Raw genomic sequence first — 26,348 nt, forward strand, 5'->3', positions numbered from 1 at the left:
GTTCAGACCTCATCTATATCGAATTTGCTCAAAGTTACAGTAAAACTGTATCACCATGGATGCTGAGAGACTTGCTATGATTGGTGCTAAACCAACTTTATACCCCCGCCGAGCCAAAAGCCCGCATGCGCAGAATGCCGCTATACCAACGCTCGCGTCACCGCTAAACCTACGCTCACTACCGCTAAACCAACGCTAAAGCAACGCCGGCTTCAGCAGTGCACCGCTAAGCCAACGCCCGTGTTTTCAATTTTTTTCCCATTTTGTGCGCGGTGACGAGCGTTGTCAAAATTCGGCCCCCCCTCCCTACCGTTCAAGGAACGCTCCAGCAAAGTTCGGGCGGTGTGGCCGGGGCTTAAGAAACAAACTTAAAAATATGGAAATTACTAAGCTTACTAAGGTCCATTTCCAGAAACTTCTCGCAGGTCTTTATAGGGATTACACTGTCGATCTGTGAAATGGGAAACTCCTGAGAAACTATGTTTAGATTTAGTTTCAGAGAAGAAATTAAACTTAACTGAGCTCTGTGTCCACTTACTCAGTTTGGAGTCATCAGGCACTTGGCAGTGGATGACCAAGATGTTGGCCATATCAGCGAACTTCACACTGGAAGGAGTTTTCTTTATTTCTTTGAGAAATTCTCCCAAAACCACCTCACACCTACGGGAAAAAAAACATTGCTGTTAAAACTACAAAGCACGCGAGAGCAGGAGGGAAAAAAAGCAGAGATTTTATATTTATATATAAAAATATAAAATAAAAGTAGCGAGTTCCTACATGCGCCTGATCTCTTTGCTGCTGTCTCCGAGGATCTGAAAGAGACCATCGAGAATTTCGGGCAGATAATCCAGCAGGTTGATGTCTGGAACGGACTCCAGCACCAAGATCTGAGAAGACATTAAAATGGTTTAGAGGAACTGACAGGCATAAAGTTCATGCCGCACCTCTGTTACTAAGGAGCTGTACTCGAGTTGAGGGGGGGGATGCCATCCCCCCGGAATAAAATATGGTCAAAATCATCCCCCCTCTAAAACGGGCATCCCCCCTCCCTTCCCTTGAGCCATTTTATCAATGAATGTGGACATTACTTCTATTTAACATTGGAATTAGAAATGCCATTCCACGTAGCTTTGCTGAAACTGAGCATACAGTAAGCTACCGCGAGAGAGGGCGCGCGCAAGCGAAGCGTTTGAGGAGGTGACATTCAGTTGGGGTTCCGTTATTTTTGATTTCATTCGGTGTCAGTGACAGCAGCGGATTGCAGCATCATGGCCAAGCGGAGTGGACAGCAAGACCTAAGCAAGTTCGGATTTAAGATCGCAAGAAAAAACATTTCAGGAGGTAAGTCAAGAGTTACGAATATCAGTCCCACTTTCTGTGAGCCCGCTATCACGCTGTAAAGTTCCCGATATGGAGCCTAATTTGTGGGCGGCGGATAACAACACAGCTATCATAATGAATGTTAGTTTGGAGTCCAGCTATCGATAGCTTACTCAGGTTCATGTTAGCTTTGATTTCTTGTATAAGGCCATTAATTTAATCAGCCTGGACGTTCGTTTGTTATTCTTCAGGCAACGAAAAGTGTTATTCAAGACAGGAAGGCATGGATTAAAGCAAAAAAAAAAAAAAATTGACTGAAAATTTACGGGGGGGTGGGGGGGTTATGGGTGGATTTCGATGAAATTCTGAGAATGATTAATTTAGAACTGATAACTTTATTATCAATTAATTAATGGATTAATATATTCAATTTATTGCACTCTCTTTCCATTGCTTCCGTATATTTTTTTTTGTGGCAAACCACACAAATGCAAGCGCCTGGAATGTTTAGTTTTTTGCACCATGAACTAAATGGCTTTCCGTTTTCACCTATTTCGTACAGCCAAGCCCACCTCCACTTGGTTTTTACACCTTTATCGATGGCAGACACATCAGTGCCTTCTTTCACGTAAAGCGCATCCATGCTGCCGAAACCCAAAGCAGAACGACATGCTCCTCTGTGCTCGACGTCAATATAGAAAAAAGTTTGGATCTTGGCTTAAATTAAAATTGGGGTTTGACCTTACTTTGTGTTGAATACGACTTCAAAAACAATTCAAGATTTTATTAAGAGAAATATTGTGGCCAACAAGAGTGTTAAGTTCCCTAAAAGATCGCGTGAAGTTGGCTGCTATCTACTTTGTGTTCGTTCTCATTTTCCTCCATCATTTCATCGGCCAGAAACAGATGTTTTGACGTAATTTAACTTAGTAGGCTATGATTATTATTTAACCGTAGTCTTCGAGACATTTTGACTGTTTGGGGCATTGAACGCTGGTGTATGATTTTCAGGGAATAAAGTTTAGCGCATGTCGGAACATCATTGCGCTCGCAGCCTCCAACTCCTCAAACGTCCTTTAAATTGTGATATAACGTAGGCTATAAGGCACGGTTCTAACATACCTTACACACTGGCCTAACGAAAATAATAATTGTTGGGGCGTCTGCTGATGTGTTAGCTATAAATTTAGGTCTAATTACTTCTGACAGCCTGCAAGCATTGCACCGTCGGGTCTTCAAGTCTGGCTGAAGCAGAGGAGCGGGCTTTCCGGGGTTTATTTTTTCGTTTTTTTTTTAACATGCTCTATTTCTATATGTCCAAGTTTGAACTAAGTCATTTTGGCAAGATTTAATTTAATACAAAACAGAAATGGTCAGACACAAGCACGCCAAGCACATGGGAATGTATTTTGCCAATTTTGACAGCGCATGTTTTTTTAATGCCGCACCGTAGACAGCGAACGTTTAAACATGATCGAACATAGGAAACGAACGACACAAAGCATGGCTCAAAAACAAAAAAGTGAAATAAACCCTGCTGATAGTTGATGGTGTTGCAACACATCAGTGTTATAACCCAATCTCTACCCAACCACCCGTCATTTTAATTCTCCTCGGATCAGCACCGACCTCACATTTGGCCTTGGGAGAGTTCAGTTGACGGAAATCCGTCACACGACGGAAAACTTTAATCAGGGATGTGATTTGGGGCTGGTGAAATTATCTGAAAATTTTAGCCGGGGGTCTGGGGGCCGCAGGCCCCCAGCTGGTCCAGGGCAGCACCCTGGTGGGGGGACAAGGGGGGGGAGCCCCCCGAAGCTCCTGGGTTCTGGGGTTTTCTGACTTAAAAATTGTACTAAAATGGCAAGCAAACACACAAGAAAAAACTTGTCATGATTAACAAATTCAAGCCAATTTAATGGTCAACATGCAACTCTGACACACACACACACTCTCACTCGCGCACGCACACGCACGCACTCTCACTCGCGCTCTCTCTCTCACTCGCGCACACACTCTCTCTCTCTCGCTCTCTCTCACTTGCTCTCTCTCACTCTCTCGCGCGCGCGCACTCTCTCACTCACGCGCGCGCACGGAGGCTGCCATCTTTCAACTCTGAAGCGAGCTTACGTACAGCTATCTAACAAGCGCGTTCATTGGTTGTTACAGAGCGATGGGCCAATCACGTACCTCGTTTCATCTCAATGACGTAATTGCGTAAATGACGTAATTACATCAATGAGATGAAACGAGGTACGTGATTGGCCCATCGCTCTGTAACAACCAATGAATGCGCTCGCTTCAAACAAAGAGTTGAAAGATGGCAGCCTCCGTGATCGAGGCGTAAAGATGCAAATCCGAGGCTGCCATCTTTCAAACAAAGTCGGAACGAATAGGATACGAATGTAGATTTGAGGGAAAAATCGGAAACATTTTTTTTTCAAGTTTTGAGGTGAAAAAAGCAGAATTCCGCGAATTCGCGGAAAAATCACATCCCTGTTTAATCCATGCAGGAAGGCTAAAATAAACGACACTAGCAGTTTTGAAGGCTTCATTGCCTCATTAGAGAGCCGGTCACAACATGTAAGGCTGATTTACAATTTACTGTTGCTTGGTTTAGCTGATTGGTTCCCTACCTACCTCTGCATTTAACTCAGCGTTCAGCTTTGAATAACAATTCTATTGACTTGATATGAAAAGATTCAGTTGTTCATTTACATTGCCTGCTGAGGTTTTAATAAATTATTTACCAAACGATTTAAAAGGAGCCTACCACGACTATGAAGTTACACTTCAAATTTGTCATCTGCATTTCACCCTAATATGGAGAATGTGGTCGGTATGTCAGCCAGGAGACTGACTAAATACGACACGACATCCACACTGTGCATGTTTTACAGCAGGCTTGAACAAGTTCAATTTAAGACTTAGACCTTTTTAAGACCATAGCAGGTTAAATTTAAGACTTGTGCCGCACAAAAAAAAAAAAATTGGGAGAGCCTGAATTACTTTCAAAATAACAAAATTTAGGAGGGTTGTGTGCAAACCCTCCTAAAAGCAAACCAGTTTCCCACCGACGGACCGATGGACCGACCGACCGACGGGTCGACCTGCGACTAAAAATTTCACCATCCCCCCCCACAGCGCTCGAAACTAACGGTGTCCCGACGTCCCGGGGACCATAAAAAATGTCATCGGGACACAAAATTATCATATCTGGGACAATCCTGGGACAATGGAAAAAAAATAGATCTAGAAAAAAAGTTCTACATTAATATTATTTACAAAGCCGTAACACATACGTAGACATTCACCTAATTTGTCAATTTTAATTTTAAAACGTTAACAGCAAAAAATACATCGTAGCTACACTTTCGATGCACCTGCATCCGTAGGCTACAGAGCAGCGCATTCTGTTCTAGAATCTTCGGCCGGAGTCCGCATTATATGGACTTGGAATGGAATTGCTACCGCACACGCTGCGCCGACTCTTGCCAGAACAAAAATGCTGAAGTGGTTGAAGCGGACCGACCGCGGGGAAGAAACTGAAAGCCCAGACATAACGTCTCCGGGACCTTCAGGATCCAAAGTGTCATCGCCTGTCAATGTGGTAAGTTATTTGTGATTATTAGGTTATGACTTATGATGCTATGGTTAGGTAGGAACTACTGTGGATAGGGCTGGTCTGCAGGCAACGCTAGCAACTGAATGAACACTGTTAGACACGTTATAAAATACAACAGGAATGATGTGGATGATATTGACAGAAGATACCGTTCAACAGAATAAGTGAGTTTTCTTGGTGTCTTTCTAGTTCAGAAAGTTTAGTCAGTCAGCAGCACAACTAGGCTCGGACCTGCCACTATGCTGATGTTGCTAACATTTGCACCCACGTTTCGGCAGCGAAAGTTCATAAAAATGGATAACGGCAATGGTGAAAATGATAAGTTGGCCTTATAAGTGCCAACAGATATTCAAGGTATAAGTAGATGAAATGAACATAAAAGGGGTCTTATTTTCAACTAAAGTGTACTGCAGATGTAGGGAGTTGAAACATTTTCTGAATGAGCTAGTTGGCCCCTTTAAATAAACGGGTATCTATTCATACAGTGAGATCGCCAAAGTTTAATAAACTGAAAATGCAATAACTGTAATTTTGAAGTAGATGATGTATAGGACATGTGTCGCTTGTGTCTTGTGACTTATTGTAAAAATGATATAAAGGGTTCAAAATCGCATAGTTACAAATATAATAGTAACTTCATATGATAATATTAACCACTGGTTATTTCAGAGAGGAGAAAAATGGGGACACTATTGCTTCCATTCGGGACAATACAACACAGAATTCGGGACCACTGGGGGACACAAAGAAAAAAAGTTAATTTCGAGCCCTGCCCCCCGGTTTGATTTTACAACTCGACCACTGCTAAGGAGGACCAGCGTAGAAGCCACACCCATTTCACTGAAAATGACAAATCACACAGGCCACGCCTCCTTTGGTGGAAATGACAAGCACACAACCCCAAGCCCCAGTCCCAGCCCTCATTAAATCTTTTTCCCTGGCCATACGAACAATGTGACATCACACAGGTCTGTCACTATAATCCATCTGAGGTGTTTCTTTTTCTCACGCGTCTAATAAAAACACAAAAAACACGCAGAGGCCCCGCCTCCTCCTCCTCCACCAGGACTGGTGCGTGCGCCCACACAGGCCACGCCTCCTTCAATAAGACAGGCACATACCCAGGCCACACCTCCTTCACATAAGATAGACACTGGCCACGCCTCCTTGCACAGTGAAGGAGAGGCAGCTGCTCTACTTACCCAGGAGATGATGAACTGGCGAGCGTACTGGTTGTTGGAGTAAATCCTCTCACGCAGCAGAGGAACAAAAGCCACCAGGTCAAACTTGTTACTTTCTGTGACGATGTCCTACACAGACACAAACAATTCATGAAATGAAGCCATGACTTTATGAACATTGCCTTTTAAATGAACGGATCTTCCAGGTTTACCTTCAGGAGGCGATCAAGCAGCTCAGAGCCACTCTTCACGTTGGGGTCAGGGTCTGCCGCCAGCTAGGAGACACGGAAGAGATGTGTTTAGTGTGACCCTGAGTTTAAAACGGCACAGCAAAACATGACAAAGCGCATCGACAGCTGTCGGGGATGTAAAGTGGGCGGGGCAAGCAAGTTATCAGTTCTCACTACAAAATCAAGAAAACAGCAAATACACCATGCCTGTTATCGTAAACGATATGTTGGCGCCTAAAGGACATACAGAGACGAAATAATGCTGGCCATCAGGTTTATGATACAACGTTAGAATACAAATTACTGCCTTTTTTAATTAAAAAAATATATATAGATAAAATTTATGCTAAAGTGAGTGAAGTGTGTGGTTTGAAAATGTCGTGTTGCTATCAAGCATAACTGGGAAAAAATGGATTAAAAAAAAAAAAGGATTCATTGTAAATCTCATCTTTCAACTGGTAAAAATATTAATAATAGCTGTGTGATAAAGCCTAGTCACTGTTTGTATCCCAAAATCATATATATCTTCCTGTAAAAATCAGGGATGAGAGTGGGTGGTCACCAAAAAAGCAGAAAACAAGATGGCGCCCGAAGCCGGGGGTGCTGGGAGGGATACCCTAGAGCCCTGCACTCCCGCGGGACCCGACGCAAAGCAGTGCGGCGCGGGACAAATTTTGAAAGCTCATTGCGGGCGTGGGCGGGAGGGGGAGTGCACAATGCGGGCGCGGGAGGGAGAGATGATAAGCTGCAGTCCCGCTAACTAAAAACGTGTTTAAAATAAAATGTATAAATTATTAATTTATGTCTATCATATATAATTTGTGCTGGATATTTTATTTGGCATTAATAAAAACATTTTAAGATGCCTAAATTTGCAGATGTGGTCTAATCTCGCGTACGTTTCCGATTCCTTTCCGCTCTTCCGTGTTTGAGATCTCCGATCATGGCAGAAGAGCAGAGCTCCTCTAGTGAAGCTCACAGTGCTTCAGAAGCAAGTGCTGCTTTAAAAAGAGGTACATTTACCATTAAAAAGTCAAGAGTATTAGTCCTAAGTATTAAAAAGTATTTAAAAAAAAAAAGTATTAACTAGTATTAAAAAGGACTGTGTATCGCACAGATTGTTCAATTTAAAGCTAGAAATAGACAGTGTATAATCTGAGGAGCTGGTTGTGGTTGCGCAGCACTTCATATGAGAGGAGAATGAAATCGCGGTTGGAATCATAACGCCACAGACTCGGAAGTTGGAGTGCGAGTGCGCAAAGCGAGAGCTGTCAATCAAAGCGAGAGCTGTCAATCATGAGCGCATGCAGCGCTCAACTTGGAATGTGTCAGCAGAATGTCAGAGTCTAAACAATAAACTTACAATAAATGAAGGATCGGTCGGTGGAGAGCTCAGCTAAGCTCAGCATGTTTAATTCCCCAAGCCAATGACAAGAACTTTCGTGAGAAATAACGCGAACATCTGCATCATGTGGGATTTGCGGGCGGGAGCGGGACAAAATATGGCAGGCGCGGGCGGGAGCGGGACTGAAAATCATAATTCTTTGCGGGAGCGGGACTGCACAATGCGGGTGCGGGCGGGAGCGGGACTGAAAATTCTGTCCCGCGCAGACCTCTAGGATACCCCCCCAGGAAAACTTTGAAAAATAAGGCCTTACAAACCACTTTTCCTGCAATCTGAGCTGTAGTAGATAAAAAATCTGTTGTCTTTATATATTTACATGAAAATATGTTTCAAATCAATAGGAGTATTGTTTGAATTCAAAATAAAATCACATTCTACATTCAAGGGTTACAATTCATGATCAACAAAAGCGACAAACTAAATTCACATTAAACGTAAGTTTTATTAATTATCAAAATGTTCATATATTAAATACAATTTCTTAGGGAGAAAAGGTCAGTCTCCCTATGTCCTCATTAGTTGCATATGATTTCAAAGTCTTTTAAAATATTTAAGTTTTCAAAACTGTCGGCATTAATTCAGATTTACTGACCATCATATACATGTTCGATGTATTAAATCAAACGAATGCTAAGTTTATGGGATAATGTCTATGTACACTTTATACAATTATTTATAGTTCACAGTCACTTCTCATTTTCATTTAATCATTTCGACTTCTTCAGCCTTTTGGCCAAAGACAAGAGCTCGTCAGTCCTCTCTCTGTTTTTTATACCAGCATCGATTTCACGCACCTTCGCTTCGTCTCGCTTGTCAATTGTATTCGTCATTTTGAGTAAAAAAGCCGATACGAAAGAGAAACGCATTTTTGAAGCGCAGCAACGATGAACATGTGCAAGTTTCGATAAAATAGAACAGATGCGGGTACTTTTGTAAGAACTGTTATGATTGGCTTTTGTTCTCTCCCACACTCTTGTAAGAACTGTTATGATTGGCTATCATGCTCTCGCCAGCGATGTTTTGGCCAATTACATTGTAGATAACACGTATTCTACCGCGAGACTAAAGATGGCGAAAATGTAAACATGTAACATCGTCGTACGCTTGAGTATCACGAAAGAACATACCCCAACCCCCCTCAATTTAAAAAAAAAAAAATCTCAACGGATTTGGCATAAGATCGATTTTTGCTCAGAAAAAGCGGAAAACTCTCATCCCTGAAAAATGTGTTATTCCCTTTATACCACAGCAACCTGCTATCGATTACAAGTTTATATTTATTAAAGAACGTCTTACATCATCTTTTGCTTCAATTCTAGGTTCATAGAACTGTAATTATACTGTAAATGTTTTATCATCATCTATACTTTTTTCTCCACCTGGTTCAGCAACACATCATCATCATCATCGTTACCTTACTCAGGCCATCAAACAGCACGTTAAAGTGAGGAAGCACAGCTCCTCGCGCCACCTTCACGATGTTGTAGAGAGCTTCGCAGGCGTAATATCGCAGACGGCTGTCCGAGTCGTTAAAGCACGTTAGCACCGGCTCGATTAGCTCTTTCAGGTACAAGCCAGAATCCTAAAGACACAGAAGACATTCTCAGTCATCCAGATCATCTCGGACTCGTAGATGAAGGATTGGGTTTCAATCGCAACATGATACGATGCTGAAGAAACGTGTGTGTGTGTGTGTGTGTGTGTGTGTGTGTGTGTGTGTGTGTGTGTGATGAAATATTGCAGGTGCCAGCGTTTGTCGGTGCCACGGCTGAGAAGAAAAAAAAAAAAGAATCCAGTATCTGAAAGCAACCACACACTGAAGATATAAAATGTGCAACCTGTTCACAAAAATGAATAAATAAATAAATAAATAAATATAGCCACAAGTGGCGATGAAGGGCCCGAGCACCTCCGGTATACCAAATCTGGCATGAATCCAACAAGCTGCCTCGAAGGAGAACGTCAAAACGTAATGTGTCAAAATGCACAAAACCAAAAACAACTCACTTCCTGTTGAGTATGGCCAATACAATGTACATTACAATTTTGTTCATCTCATACATGTCAACCTTTGGTCAATCAAACCTGTATAACCAACCTCCAAAATCCATATTTCCCTTATAAAATCCGTACAAGATGCAAATTAAAATAATTTACCTAAAATTTGAATCATAATGATATATCCCAGTTACTTTTTATTCAATATTAATAACAATAAGCCTTCAGAATGAATACAAAGCTCCAATGTTTGACAAAAACACAAAGTGTCACTCTAATGTTCTGAATTGTACTCCATGACAGCTTTTTAAGCACTCTGCACCAATACCTCACGAGGCTGCATGTCACAGCAAGTGTCTAGCTGTGTTGATCTTACACTGCAGTAGGCCAGGTCAGTGTGTCTGCATTCAGGTTCTTTCTGCTCTCTGTGTGCATCTTCCTGACTTGAGAGAAAACTCTCTCACAGTCAGCATTACTGTGGGGTAAACAGAGCACTGCCTAACTTGAATTAAAACGCCCACTACCTTGTGTTTTCTGTCTTTTCCAGTTGTTGGCATATCAGTTTTTGAGCGCGCAAATACTGTCATCAGTGGCTGATTTTGCCTTTGGCTTGCATTCCGCTGATGTAGTTTTGATTTGAAATGTTCTTTCACATCATACGCTCCCGATGCTGCAACTTTGATGTCATGCACACACAGTGTGCGTATTCGTTGTTTTTGGAGGCTGCCGGTTGGATTATGCCATTGAAAAGGTCCTTCCATTCAGGGAGAAACCTACCGCTGTATTGTGTTTTGAATTTCTTTGCCGGAGTGCCCATTCAGAATCTTTTCAGTCGCTATTGAAAGTTGCTCAGGTGGAAATACGCTTTTCAAACGAAATGTTACTTCCCGGTTGGCGGGATTCTCGCAATGCGGTGTGCGCATGATCAAAAGTGGAACGAAGTCTCGCTACCACGAGATAACGCGCGATTTCATAAGACTCTTTACTGGCTGTCTGTGCTTTCTGTGGTGTACAGTACGTTTGTAATGCGCTCTTTTATCATTGTGAGAACTGATTATAGCTCTAAATAAATATTGAAGTTTTTTTAAAGAATCCGTATAACTTTATTTGCACGCCCGTATACTACGTTTACTGAATCAAATCCGTATAAAATACGGACATTACGTATAGGTTGACATGTATGTCATCTTGGGGCGCCGCACACACCTACCAAATTTGACACAGATCGGTGAAACTATATACCGGGCAAAAGTCTCAATGACATGTGGGGGTGCTATGGAGTCCACCGGACACACCTGGAGCCAATCCTTTATCGCTGTGTAGTGGTGACCAGGACTGAGGTGTGTACCAAATTTCACGAGTTTCTGCCCATGGGAACCACCTCAAAAATGGCCAAGTGTTGAAGAAAAAGAACAATAAACATAGCTGCAAGCAGCAATGTGGGGGTCTAGCAGAAATGGCAGTGTCCGCAATGGTCTTCAGATGCAACACTGACTGCATGTTACATGACAAACAACCAAAGATTCACAGAGATGTGAACTTATCTCCTGCCTGGGGGCTTTTGGGTAAATGCTTTAAAAAAATTGACACTGTGACAATTAGTACCTTTTGTGAGGATTGGTCTGAAGATCAGCTGTTACCAATTTCGTAAGAAAATGCGTGACCTATAAAATAGGGCTGTAACGATACACCCAACTCACAATTCGATTCGTATCGCGATTTTTGACCCACGATTCGATACGCCCACGATTTTTTTAAAAAATGTTTTTTTAAAGTAGTAAATTTGACTTATTAACATTTACTTACTTACATTAACTATTTAATAACAAATAATTCAGGCCACTGCAGAGAATGAGTAATATGTATGCAAAAATGAACAAATGTATATCCAAAGATTGTTTTATTTCTCAAAATAATACTGTTGAGCCGGAAGCTCTGTTTTTTCGGTTCTGAAAAAGTCATTTTTCCAAATCGTGTAAATCCGTTAAGATTTTTTTTGGGGGGGGGGGGGGGGGGTATAGGGGTGGCTCTCTCACTGTCTCACTCTCATAGGGCCAATGATTTTCTGTGATCGCGGAAAACAGATGGAAATTACGGAATTTTTATAGAGAAACATTGCTCGCGTGTCAAACTGTAACTGCCGCAGAAGGCTTCCGCCCAAGCAGACATGCCTTCAGTGTTGCCAGATATTGCTAATGTTTTCCACCCCAAAATATGTTCAAAACCAGCCAAAAAGCACCTAAACCTGCCCAATCTGGCAACACTGCATGCCTTTCCGGTCAAGTGATTGTGATTGGCTTGTGGCACACCTAGCCAGCCAATGAGCTGCTTGTTTACAGATTCGCTCCCCGCGTCGCAACCAGAATGGCGACCGCTTAAAAGAAATGAATGCTCTGCCAGTGGTGAGTGTGGACGTTGCGTGACTCGCAGAAGATTGTCGCAGGTCGGCGAAAAAACGACTTACTAATAGATATAAAAAAATAAAAGTAATTTAAGTAAGTTTAAAATGTAATTTAAATAAAAAGTAAAGTATTCATAAATTGAAGTTTGGAAGCGCCTCTGTTTTTGGGCTGAGGAGAAGTTTGAAAGGGTGTACCGCGATTCTGCCTTCTTGTATCGCGATACGGATCGTGGCTCTGCGTATCGCGATTTCGATTTCGATACGCATATCGTTACAGCCCTACTACAAAATATGGTCTTATAGCATTATGTTAAAAAAAATTACAGAGCTATAAAACACATTTTCACTAATAATAATAATAATAATAATTATTATTATAGCGCCCCCAGAGGTCAAAGGTCAGCATATTTAATTAATGAGTACCCTCAGGATGGGGTCAAGAGTCTATGTACAAAGTTTGAACTTGGAATGTCAAACCGTTCCTGAGATATGACCTCACTTCCTGTTTGGCTGTGGCAGGCAAACGCTTTGGAATTTCTAAACGGCTATAAGTAAGTTTGGTGGGGAATGGCCTGAAGACCATGTGTTCCAATTTTCATGACAAGCGGGCTAAATTTGCAACCGTTGAAAATTTTGTTTCACTTTCAACAAAATCCAATATGGCGGAAAATGATGTCATAGAGTGCGTTGAACTCGGCTTGACCCAAGGATTCCAACGGTACCTGATTTTTGAAAATCGGGCATACGGCTCAAAAGTTACACTCATGGACACAACTCCAAATTTGATCCACTGGTGGCACTAGACCGCTTGACTTGCATACATGAAACTTGGTCAAATTAATCAGGGTGCCATCCCCAATGTGTGTGCAAAATTTCACAACTTTGTACCATATGGTTCTACAGGTCGCCAGAGACTTCCATTACGGAAGAAAGTTGAACAATAATAATAAGAATACATAGAAACACAATGCGGTTCTGCAGCTTCGCTGCGAGACCAACAAATAATCCTTAAGAAAACAACAGGGTCTTGCATCTCAGTACAGCGACCTCTGGTGGACACCTCCGGTGCTCAGGCCCTAATTTACATGATTATAGTCACATATTTAGTCAGTCAATCAGCCGACACGCCCAGTTTGGTGTCTGGAGTTTGTTTCTTTCCTTACTTTTACGCTGCGTTGATGATATAAACCTCACTAGAAACGTCTACAAAACTATTGTCCATCCCAAAATCTTTTCAGGACATGATGCCTGTGTATCGCATTGCTCCTGTGGAGGACGGCCCCATGTGGACAGTTGAAAGTCACACCTGGAGGACGCTCTGGACTCTTACAGTAATGTTTTTATGGCTGAGGACTACAGTTGACTTGCTAACTTTAGGACTGCAGTTGTCATGAACAGTTTTGCACTCAAGTTTCCATCAGTGAAGAGTTTATAACATCAACGAAACTGACTTCATGTGAAAACTGTTAACGTTATAGTCAGGCTGTCTGTTGTTGCCCAAATGAGGATGGGTTCCCTTTTGAGTCTGGTTCCTCTCGAGGTTTCTTCCTCATGTCGTCTGAGGGAGTTTTTCCTTGCCACCGTCGCCACAGGCTTCATCATTGGGGATAGATTAGGGATAAAATTAGCTCATGTTTAAAGTCGTTCAAATTCTGTAAAGCTGCTTTGCGACAATGTTTATTGTTAAAAGCGCTGTACAAATAAACTTGACTTAACCAAACATTGAAGATGTGCAAGACCCGAGATGAATAATGAATTCTCCAGAGTGACCCTGACATTACGAGGCCGATTTTGTCGTCCAAAAGAAATAAGAAAATTCGTTTTGCTATTTCACGCAACCGTTTACTCAAATGCTGATTGATCTATAAAGAAATGTATTAAAAAAACTTGAGCTGTATTCAGAGAAAAGATTTTGCCTTTGAGAATTTTTCAAAACTTCATTGCATTTACAGTATTAAGTCTTCAGTGGTGATGATGATTCACCTTCGTAGTGTATATTTAGAAAAAAAAAACAATAATTAAAAATATAAAGAAGTTCTTCTGAGAAAGATCGGCGTTGTTTCTTCAGTTGTCGGAGTATAAATTCTCTCTCAAAGCACCATCAATCTTCTTGTAAATGCTTTCGTAGGCCAAATCAGACTCTCAGTAAAACTGGTTTTCTTCGTACTCCGATGCACGTCTTTTACCCCTTTCGTACCGAGCGAGTGGCCAACCTGGATTACGCCCACCTCAGTTTGTATTTGAAGGTTTAAACCGCGTTGTCTGACCCGGCTCTCGAGGCGGATCAGACTGCGGTCGATTTCAATTGCCTCTTTTATACCAAAGACCAGAGTTGGACCCGAGTTATCTGACAAACATTCAACCCTTCTTTTGTCAATTCAAACCATGAGAGTCAACACGGGGTTAATCCCTGGTCAGGACAAATCAGACAGGACCCGAGTCACAACCTGGGAGAGATCCATAATTAACTCACAGGCATTTCCAAATGGGCGGCTCTCTCACACTAATACATCACAGTTACAGTGGGGCAAAAAAGTATTTAGTCAGTCACCAATTGTGCAAGTTCTCCCACTTAAAAAGATGAGAGAGGCCTGTAATTTTCATCATAGGTACACTTCAACTATGAGAGACAGAATGGGGGGAAAGAATCCAGGAAATCACATTGTAGGATTTTTAATGAATTAATTGGTAAATTCCTCGGTAAAATAAGTATTTGGTCACCTACAAACAAGCAAGATTTCTGGCTCTCACAGACCTGTAACAACTTCTTTAAGAGGCTCCTCTGTCCTCCACTCGTTACCTGTATTAATGCCACCTGTTTGAACTCATTATCAGTATAAAAGACACCTGTCCACAACCTCAAACAGTCACACTCCAAACTCCACTATGGCCAAGACCAAAGAGCTGTCAAAGGACACCAGAAACAAAATTGTAGACCTGCACCAGGCTGGGAAGACTGAATCTGCAATAGGTAAGCAGCTTGGTGTGAATAAATCAACTGTGGGAGCAATTATTAGAAAATGGAAGACATACAAGACCACTGATAATCTCCCTTGATCTGGGGCTCCATGCAAGATCTCACCCCGTGGGGTCAAAATGATCACAAGAACGGTGAGCAAAAATCCCAGAACCACACGGGGGGACCTAGTGAATGACCTGCAGAGAGCTGGGACCAAAGTAACAAAGGCTACCATCAGTAACACACTACGCCGCCAGGGACTCAAATCCTGCAGTGCCAGACGTGTCCCCCTGCTTAAGCCAGTACATGTCCAAGCCTGTCTGAAGTTTGCTAGAGAGCATTTGGATGATCCAGAAGAGGATTGGGAGAATGTCATATGGTCAGATGAAACCAAAATAGAACTTTTTGGTAAAAACTCAACTTGTCGTGTTTGGAGGAGAAAGAATGCTGAGTTGCATCCAAAGAACACCATACCTACTGTGAAGCATGGGGGTGGAAACATCATGCTTTGGGGCTGTTTTTCTGCAAAGGGACCAGGACGACTGATCCGTGTAAAGGAAAGAATGAATGGGGCCATGTATCGTGAGATTTTGAGTGAAAACCTCCTTCCATCAGCAAGGGCATTGAAGATGAAACGTGGCTGGGTCTTTCAGCATGACAATGATCCCAAACACACCACCCGGGAAATGAAGGAGTGGCTTCGTAAGAAGCATTTCAAGGTCCTGGAGTGGCCTAGCCAGTCTCCAGATCTCAACCCCATAGAAAATCTTTGGAGGGAGTTGAAAGTCCGTGTTGCCCAGCGACAGCCCCAAAACATCACTGCTCTAGAGGAGATCTGCATGGAGGAATGGGCCAAAATACCAGCAACAGTGTGTGAAAACCTTGTGAAGACTTACAGAAAACGTTTGACCTCTGTCATTGCCAACAAAGGGTATACAACAAAGTATTGAGATGAACTTTTGTTATTGACCAAATACTTATTTTCCACCATAATTTGCAAATAAATTCTTTAAAAATCAGACAATGTGATTTCCTGGATTTTTTTTCTCATTTTGTCTCTCATAGTTGAAGTGTACCTATGATGAAAATTACAGGCCTCTCTCATCTTTTTAAGTGGGAGAACTTGCACAATTGGTGACTGACTAAATACTTTTTTGCCCCACTGTATTCCCCGAAATCGAGTCGTACATGAGCTGATAGCCGATGAGGCGCGTAGCACCGAACATGTACGACCAGATTGAGTGGAATAACTGTTTTATTCTATCCACATTCACTGGATTTTGAGAAACAGAGCATTTTTTATTTTTTACAAATTCTATAAATAAAAACTTTATACAAAACGTCCGACAAAATCGTTTCTGCTTACAACGTAAACAAACCGGTGAAATGACGGTAGCAATTTGTGAAAAATGCGATGATAATTCTTGGTGAGGAGAAAAAAAAAAACACCCCATTCTTATCATCAAATATTTTTATTCCATATTTTGTTGCTGCTTTCATTTTTTGGGGATTTTCTTCTTCTTTAGGGTTCTTTGGCGGTTGGCAAACCAATTTAAAGGTGTATTACCGCCACCAACTGGGCTGGAGTGTGGAACAGGCAATACTGGGGGAAATAAACTAAATCCTTTAAAGGAGAAGTGAAGGCAAATATTTATCTCATCTCATTATCTCTAGCCGCTTTATCCTGTTCTACAGGGTCGCAGGTGAGCTGGAGCCTATCCCAGCTGACTACGGGCGAAAGGCGGGGTACACCCTGGACAAGTCGCCAGGGCATCACAGGGCTGACAGGCAAATATTTTATTATCAAAATTCTATTTCTCATTTTATTAAATATCGGAACGCATGTTTGATCGCTATTTTGTCGCTGCTATAGCAAGTTCTGAGTGTTTGAAATATGCTCTGTAATATATCAGTCCATATGTCAAAGCAACGGCCGTAAACAAGATTCGTTGAGACCTGTGCGAGACATCGTAGGACGGAAGTAAAACGTACAGCGGAAATCAAAGCGACCGACATCTGCCAACGTGGTCAAAAGACGCGCGCGCCCTCTTTCGAATGCCGACGTAATCAAGCTGGAAGTTTTGTTTGTTTTGATAGCAATCAGGAAAGTTTGGAAAAAAGTCGGCAGTAATCGTCATTTAAACTCGTTTTTGTGCAATACTTCGTTTGGAAAACTGTTTTCAAAATGGCGGCACTGACACCTGGCTGACACTTCTTCACGTTTCGAAATCTCGCACAAGTCTCGTGAAGATCGCGCGGATAAGCGACGCCTGCCGTGGACCAAACGAACTAAATTCAACACGGCTAAAAAACGAACAGGCCGATAAGTGTAATATTTAATTGCAATTAGTTGCCAATACGAGTCACGATATAAGGTTACTAAAACCGAAAACGTAACTGAATAACACGTTAATTAAGAAATAAAGCAAGTTTAAAAATGACTTCAGTTCTCCTTCAAGCCATTTCTGTTTCTTTTAAATACTTGATCATTTCTGGGGTTTTGTTTTCCAGTGGAGTTTTTATTTCGTCCTCGGTTGTTTCAGCAAGACGCTCTGCCATTTTATTTTTCTCCACTCATGGTATACGAGCTGATATCCTAGTAGTAGAGTAGCCAATCAGAGCTTTACTGCATCTGGATCTCACACTCTGTTCCTCTTGGCTGTATCGTCTCTGCGCTGGTCGTAATCACACTTTTCTCTGCGCTGGCTTCAGTTGGCACCCCAGAACAATGAGAACGTGAATAAACGTATTGCAATTTGTTTGCGAGTCTTTGGGATGAAAGAGGCATTTCACAATCACAGCACTGCTAATTTACATTTAGCCACACCTCCAAAACTCCATAAAAGGTTAAAAAAAAAAAACCTCAGAGCTGAACACAAAATAAGAACTAAAGAGTGAAAGATCACATCCTAAACATGGCGCTAAATCTTCCAGCAGTACAGCTTGGACATGGCAGAATGTCATATACCATAACACACACACCCTGTAACTCCGCCTCCTTTTACAGGGCAGCGTTACTACAGTCCAGGTTTCACCTCAAGTCATTTGTTTAAGTTTATGGATTTGGGTCGGATCACATCGCAGTAACTCATCAATAAATCAGACACTCTGAAGCCGATCAGTCGGGTTCACGTTGGCAAAATCTCCTGATGCGTAACGGTACGTAAACTGGGTGCAAGTGTAGGATTTGAAAGTGCCCCCCACACTGGATTTTCAAGGACATGACGACCTTTCTTACGAACGAATCCAGGTTGGTAAACGAGGATTCTTTTCTTGAAAGGTGCCAATAATTTCAACGTTAACTGGATATGATGAACACTCATGAGCATGTGATGTGTGCGATGGTGCATGTACAGGTGTAGAGGTGTGTGTACTTTGCCGAGAGCGATGGAGCAGGCGGCCAGGCCGATCAGACCTCCTTTCCGGCTGTGTGGGTGCTGCGAGAGCGCAAACTCCGACGCCAGGACCTGAATGACATGTCTGATCTGAGTCGAGTTGTTCTGAGCCACAAACTCCCGAACGAGTCTGCAGCGAGAGAGAAAAAAAACACACACACACACACACACACACACACACACACACACACACACACACACACACACCAGGCAGGACAAACAGCATCACAATGACAAAGTCGTATTTAATCCAAGACATTCATATTTTCCTCCCTGATCAGAAATCACATGATTTCAAGTCTCTACACTCCGTGTTCCTGAATCCTGACTGTTAAAGCGGATCCTTAACCAGAAAAACCAACGCAGCTTCACGTCTCAGAACGGTGTAAAATTCCATATCGCAAATGAACCACTTTTAGCCTAAATTAATAAACAAGCTCTTATTTGTCACACATACACTACCGTTCAAAAGTTTGGGGTCACTTTGAAATGTCCTTATTTTTGAAAGAAAAGCACTGTTCTTTTCAATGAAGATCACTTTAAACTAATCAGAAATCCACTCTATACATTGCTAATGTGCTAAATGACTATTCTAGCTGCAAATGTCTGGTTTTTGGTGCAATATCTACATTAGGGGTCGACCGATAATCGGCCTGGCCGATATACATGGCTGATATTCTGCATTTTTAGGGTTATTGGTATCGGCCATAATTTCCACCGATATGCCGATAACATGCCTTTTTGCAGCCATTTCAGTCCTAACGCAACTGTCACTGCACGTCCTTTCCTGCACTCGCCTCTCTGAGTTCAAGAACACGGTCCCGCCCACCACAACATCTGATTTGTTTGGCACAAGAGATATAGCCAATAGACACGCGTAGCTAAACGCTGTGAACTGTTTCAAGGCGGCCGTACGGGCACTCGGGCAGAAGCAGATCCCACTTCAAGGTAAGGACACGCTGCTTTTGCTGCAATAAGTCACAAACACACAAGTTGCAAAAGCACAACATCATTATATGTTTACATTCTTCATCTACTACTCGTTAAAATTGTCCATTTGCATCTGTGTAGCCAGGCAAACTTAGCTTACGGAAGGAAGCACTTGAATTAGCCTACAACCAACTAGTCTCGCTGAAACTCCATGTAATGCTTCCTTCACTACAATATAATCCTCCTAAATTGGGAATATTAGGCTTGGGCATTAAAAGCATTAGAATGTAGATGGTTACTTGTTAAGTTGTTACATAATAGGGAGTGATAGCCGACTTTGTTTGATTTTACTTTTTAAAAAATGCTGCAGGCAGCTCCCTACACTTGATTTGTTATTTAAAAACTACTTGAAGTTGGTAAGTCTTACTTCGTTCTTAGTGTAAAAGAATCCAGAGTGTAATTTCATTTATTTTCCACTGAAAATGGTGAGCTGTAATATAGTAGGGAGGGATTTATTTTTTTATTGGTGAATATTTATTTTATTATTATTTTATTTCTCATTTTATTCTAACTAATGTTTGACTTTATTGTACAAATGCTGCTGGCATCTCCCTGCACAAAATTTCATGTTCAATTTTACAATTAAACATACATTTCATGGATATGAAGGTCTGTGTCAGTGTGTGCTATATTTAATTTCATGTGAATTATAATGTTTACATTTATCAGTTGCACATATCGGTTATCGGCATCTCAATTCCATAATAATCGGTATCGGTATCGGCCCTGAAAAAAAACATATCGGTCGATCCCTAATCTACATAGGTGTATACCGTAGATAGTTTTCACATGACGTCACAGAGTCGGGGATTCCCTAGTGGCGGCCATCTTGCGGGTCAAGCTTACCGTACGGGTCACTGAGCACACATTGTAACGCGCGAGTACAAAGTCTTCAAAAGAACCCAAGCAGGCTATTTAAAGCTAGCAATGGTGCACACCTGTTGTATTCATGGCTGTCGTAATAAGTCAGATGATGACGTCAAGTGGAGCTTTTATAGAATTCCCACTGTACGGGAGCACGAAGGCGAGCAAACAAAGAAACTCAGCATACAAAGGAGAAATCTATGGCTTGCGAGAATCAACCGCAAGGATTATCAGCCTTCCAAATGCAGCAAAGTCTGCTCCGATCATTTTATAAGTGGTAAGTTGTTTAAATAAACAATCAATTGTGTTTAAGTTTGTTTTTGGAAACCAAAACATCGTGTGAACAATCTCTGGAGGATGCCTAACTGTAATACCACTAATGGATGTAAAATTTGTCTTAAATCAACTCGATATTATACACACACATATTTATACGCAGTGTTGAGAGCTCTAAAACTCCAATGTTTACATACCTTGGCTGTAATTAGGACACGACTGTCATTTGGTTTTATATGGTGGACTTCGCGGACCCAGCCACAGACAAAATAATTGTATGACTCCAGCGACTTGTATGCTTTGAGGTCGTCAGTGTGTAGGCACTTTTACTATTCACGAAATAGTTCACAATATCAGGGTACGATATGGATGTCAGCCCTGCATAGTCACTTGAAAATGCATCTTTGTCCACTTCGTAGGGGTCAATTCCCCCAATCAAGGCCAGTTTGGCTGCATACCATTGTCGTGAGATGTTGTCTAATGTATCTATATACTTCTGTTTGCTTGATTTTGCCGACATTGATCTTTATTTTAGAAAACTGACTATATAACTTCATAAATTTGCCCGAGATAACGTAGCCGGTAATGGCGATGGTCCTTTGTTTGCCCCACAAGATGGCGGCTGGAGGGCGTTCCCCGGAATGCCGTGACGTCAGTGAAAACCATCTATAGAGGCCCATTTCCAGCAACTCTCACTCCAGTGTTCTAATGGTACAATGTGTTTGCTCATTGCCTCAGAAGGCTAATGGATGATTAGAAAACCCTTGTACAATCATGTTAGCACAGCTGAAAACAGTTGAGCTCTTTAGAGAAGCTATAAAACTGACCTTCCTTTGAGCAGATTGAGTTTCTGGAGCATCACATTTGTGGGGTCGATTAAATGCTCAAAATGGCCAGAAAAATGTCTCGACTATATTTTCGATTCATTTTACAACTTATGGTGGGAAATAAAAGTGTGACTTTTCATGGAAAACACAAAATTGTCTGGGTGACCCCAAACTTTTGAACGGTAGTGTATGTATATGAGTTCCGAGCTCGACGGTAACTCTTTAACCCAGTCGGACACGCAGCAGGATTTCTCACTCGTCCTGACCAGAACCTTTTTATTCCTACGTATTTACTCGTTCAGTGAAAGGAAGGTGATTAACAACAGTTTATCAAAAAAACAGGAATAGTGATGATAATCATGATGTTTAATGATTTATAGTTTTTCAATAAAACTCAAACTTTAACTGTAACAATAAACAGAAACAATCCAAAGCCCCATTATGATGTGTGTGTGTGTGTGTGTGTGTGTGTGTGTGTGTGTGTGTGTGTGTGTGTGTGTGTTGCTACTGTTATAACCCATTACCTGATCTGCAGCTTTAAGAATTCGACTCACCCAAACTCAAAGCTTCTGGAGGAAATAAAAGTTACGTCCTGATTAATCCAGCAAAACTTAAAGGATAAATAAATTTAAACAAAAGAAAACAAGTTGGACACGATAGCGGTGACAGAATCACGTTATGAATGAAAACAAACCGTGAGTGAGTTCGGCACTGTCGTAAAATTCCCCTGAAATATTTTTACCACGTTTGTGATGGTTAACGTGAACCACACCAAAGAAAAAATACAATGAAATGAAGATATTCACCACAGATATTTATTTCACCGAGGTATTTGAGTGCCGTTTCTCTGATTTCAATGAGTCTAATAATCTATAATTAGATATTACGCCGTGGTTATTTTTACACACGTACCTGCTGTACTCGGCTTCCCCGGAATTTCGTAAACGATAACACGGCCGGATCACAGACGGGATCGAACTGGTTGTGTTGGAACTTTATTGATGTGACTCTTGAATAATTACTATAACAAGAGTCATCAGGAGAGAAAAGAAAAAAAAAAATTCCTAATAGTTTTTGAGTTATGCTCCGGAAACTAAAATGTTTACAGACAGAGCGATAGCTACATATAACCCCTCGCATTATACAGCATGCTGGGGGAATAAAAATAGTGATTTTCAACAAATACTCAACTGGTCCTGTCAGACAGGCAGATTCGAATTTGACTTGTCTGGATCAAACATTTGGTTGTCCTGGGACAGTCGGACTACCGTTAATGTCAAGCCCTGAAGCTTTGTATAAAAAAAGTGTTATCATGAAGATTTCTGGAAGAAGTTGTTTAATTAAAATTCATGAATGGAGTCTGTAGTGTGAGCACCTTATAACCAGGTTATGTTTAGTTTTCCGACACAGGAAAGACTTTGGATTTATAACTTATAGCTTTTATAGACCTGTTCTGTGGACAACTCATTCTCATCTCATTATCTCTAGCCGCTTTATCCTTCTACAGGGTCGCAGGCAAGCTGGAGCCTATCCCAGCTGACTACGGGCGAAAGGCGGGGTACACCCTGGACAAGTCGCCAGGTCATCACAGGGCTGACACATAGACACAGACAACCATTCACACTCACATTCACACCTACGGTCAATTTAGAGTCACCAGTTAACCTAACCTGCATGTCTTTGGACTGTGGGGGAAACCGGAGCACCCGGAGGAAACCCACGCGGACACGGGGAGAACATGCAAACTCCACACAGAAAGGCCCTCGCCGGCCCCGGGGCTCGAACCCAGGACCTTCTTGCTGTGAGGCGACAGCGCTAACCACTACACCACCGTGCCGCCCTCTGTGGACAACTGTTCCACAAAATTAAACGCAACAAACAGATAAAATGTGCAATATGTCGTTCTTTAATTAATTTAAAAAGATAGAACTGTTGGAGGAACTTCAGTTGTAGTGAATGATCACCATTCTGAACCCATCATTGATTATTTTCCTCCAACAGCATGACCCCAAGTGTTTTATTACTTATTTGAACTTGAACTCTTCCTATGACACGGTCAAAGATCGAAGAAGTGACTGTATCAAGGCAGCACCAGTATGGGATTGGATCAGATACTTTTCCATGTATTTTGTCGTGAATGCATGCGATGCCCGGCATGATACGGATTTGTAACAAACATGACACTAAATGTCTTTAAAAAATAATAAAATCGTGCTGTGATGTTCTAGAATTGACTCTACTACAGTCACCATGTCGGTATCAGATCAGTCCCCTGTACAGACGCTCAGGGATCACGATGATGATGCTGAAATCGTGAATTTTTACATACAAAAATGCTAAAGAGGCATGTTCAGGATTTTAATGCGTCCCAGGGCAGAGGGCTCCTACTTAAAGAATTTTTCCTGATGGCCTTGGCAAGGTTGTTCGATTTAGATTTTGTTGTTTAACAAACAAAGACTGAAAAGGTCACAGAATCGTGGTCGCCATAGGATAAACACTCGCAAAGAATGAACGAAAAACCTTTAACTCCCTGAAGTGTCGGGGGGAAAAATGCCAAGATCGTGGCCGCATGGCAAGATGTATTTATATTTTTTCCCTCTGTGTATTTATATTAAATATTTAGGACCTACAAAAATGCCAGGGACCCCAATTTGGCCAGTCATGTGGGCAGAGCATTTTTTAAGGATTTTCCACTAGGAGACCAACTGGTCTGGGCCATACAATCACAGGCCCCAGAGTCCATGCGGCTGCACCGCTGCGGCATATTCTGTGATGCAAAATGGTTCACCAATCACCATACAGACAAACACGCTACAGTGACTACACAGCTATCAAGAGCAATTACCAAGCACAAATGTTACCTATGTCAAAGGTGGTGTTTACATTAGACCGTACCTGTCTCGTTTTCGTCGCGGATGCACTGTCCGTTCACATTAAAACGCCGGGAAACGACTCCACAGGCGGAACAACTTGAATCCGCCAGGGCCCACGTATTCAACCCAGTTCGTATCTGATCCGGTGCTGTGTAAACATTGAGATACGAGGAAACGCAGTGCTGAGCTCTAGCTGACGTTGTCATTGGACAACGTCACTGTGACATCCGCCTTCCTGATTCGCTGGCGTTGTTCATGCCACGTTGGTCATGTGACGCGACTGCTGAAAAACGGCGCGCACTTCACTTCCTGCTATTGTTTCCACCTTGTATCACCTTTTTGTTTTTCATTAAAAAGTATGAATATAATGCTTTGCTATTCTTAATGTTGTTCATGGTAAGATGCAAATACTGCCCATTGTGTAGTTATGATTGTCTTTAGGCTTGCCATCCTTCCACTTGCAAGTGATGAGTGACTTGCGCATGCCCGATATGCACTGGGATCACACACACAGCGGCTCAGTCCCGAATCACTGCTCGTGCGCTTCACTCGCGCGCTCTGTGAGCTGCGCAGGGCCGGACTGCACACCCTCCAGAGGGCACTCGCTGCTCAGGGCGGAGTGATTTGGAGCGCAGCCGCTGAGGAGGAAGCGCTGAGCCGCACTGACACATTTCAACTGCCGTCTAATTAGTCATGTGATTAGCGTATCCGTGTTTTGGCGTTGCTGTGTGCACACGAATTGTTTTAAAAACGTTAATCTGATGATCCGTTGATACGGTCTAATGTAAACACCACCAAAGACACTCAAAGTTACACAGTAAATGACATCAGATTCTGACATCAGCCATCTCAGTAACCAAAGGCCATTATTAAAAAATGTTCTGTTTCCGGTCCACCGGCCAGGTGAGTGCCGTTTGTGCGGTTGAATTTTTTTTTTTTTTTAACACCGGTTTTTCGACATTTTTTGGGGGTTCGTAAATCTAAAATCGAACTTGACATTCCGCACAGAATATAGAATCGAATCAGCTCTGCGCATGCGCCACAAAAAAATTGCCGCCACCATGAAGGAAGGAGATCCGGAGTTTTCAAACATTTGCTTAAGTGTGAAATCGCAAAATGGTATTCTAACGAACAACAAAATAGTAAAGATTCAGAAAAACAAATCATTCAGTGATCATTTTAATAGTGTAATTTCATCCGAACTAGGCCTAACGCTCGATTTAGAACTACAAAACGTCCGTGTGTCGGACATTTAAGTACCTTTGTAAAAGTTGTGCAAATGTTGCAGTCAGCATTTAAAATGCTAACTTAAAGTTCAGTTGATTAAACTGTCATTTTATTAAATGTGTCTGCTTTTGTAATAAAAAAGTACTGAAAGAAAAAGCAAACACAGCATTGCGATTTCTTATCCATCCATATATATTAAAAAAAAAAAAAATCCCTCCCTCCTGACTGAAATTTTTTTTTGCTCACCCGGTGGACAGGAAACGGATTTTTTTTTTTTTAAGGATGGCCCAAATTTTAGTTTCGTTTTTCTTAACCAACATGATCTTGTGTGTATAACATAGATCTTCCTTGTTAAATGTATACTTACATGGTACCTGGTTAATTAATTGCAACTGATTGAACCAAATGATAAGACATAACTTGGTTTAAAATTTGGTCTCCCAGTAACTGTGTTAAAAAATGCTCTGCATGTGGGTCCCTGGACCCAGAATGAAGACTCCTAGCGCCATTCCTGGACACTGGAACAACACCCAAATCAGATTATTCAACTCAGAACTGGTCATCTGAATCTCATGATTCCCAAAACAGCAACAAAAAAAAAAAAACACACAGAGGTGTGAGGAAATCACAGCATAATAATAATGAGAAGAAGAAGAACAATAGGGTGGCACGGTGGTGTAGTGGTTAGCGCTGTCGCCTCACAGCAAGAAGGTCCGGGTTCGAGCCCCGGGGCCGGCGAGGGCCTTTCTGTGTGGAGTTTGCATGTTCTCCCCGTGT

General features: G+C 41.9%; 1 protein-coding gene across 2 annotated transcripts in view; it reads right to left on the reverse strand.

Moving 5' to 3' along the window:
- The window catches only part of vac14 (vac14 homolog (S. cerevisiae)), an 80,251-nt gene that overhangs the window by 52,697 nt on the left and 1,206 nt on the right, over nt 1-26,348 (reverse strand). For both annotated transcript variants that reach the window (XM_060928438.1, XM_060928437.1), the window contains 6 exons: nt 18,494-18,644; nt 9,176-9,343; nt 6,339-6,401; nt 6,148-6,255; nt 778-887; nt 539-660 (listed from right to left, as the gene is read on the reverse strand). In XM_060928438.1, the coding sequence (XP_060784421.1) occupies nt 539-660; nt 778-887; nt 6,148-6,255; nt 6,339-6,401; nt 9,176-9,343; nt 18,494-18,644 (722 nt within the window). The remainder of the gene's footprint in view (nt 1-538; nt 661-777; nt 888-6,147; nt 6,256-6,338; nt 6,402-9,175; nt 9,344-18,493; nt 18,645-26,348) is intronic.

Source organism: Neoarius graeffei, chromosome 8 (assembly GCF_027579695.1).
Source record: "Neoarius graeffei isolate fNeoGra1 chromosome 8, fNeoGra1.pri, whole genome shotgun sequence".
Taxonomy (NCBI): Eukaryota; Metazoa; Chordata; class Actinopteri; order Siluriformes; family Ariidae; genus Neoarius; species Neoarius graeffei.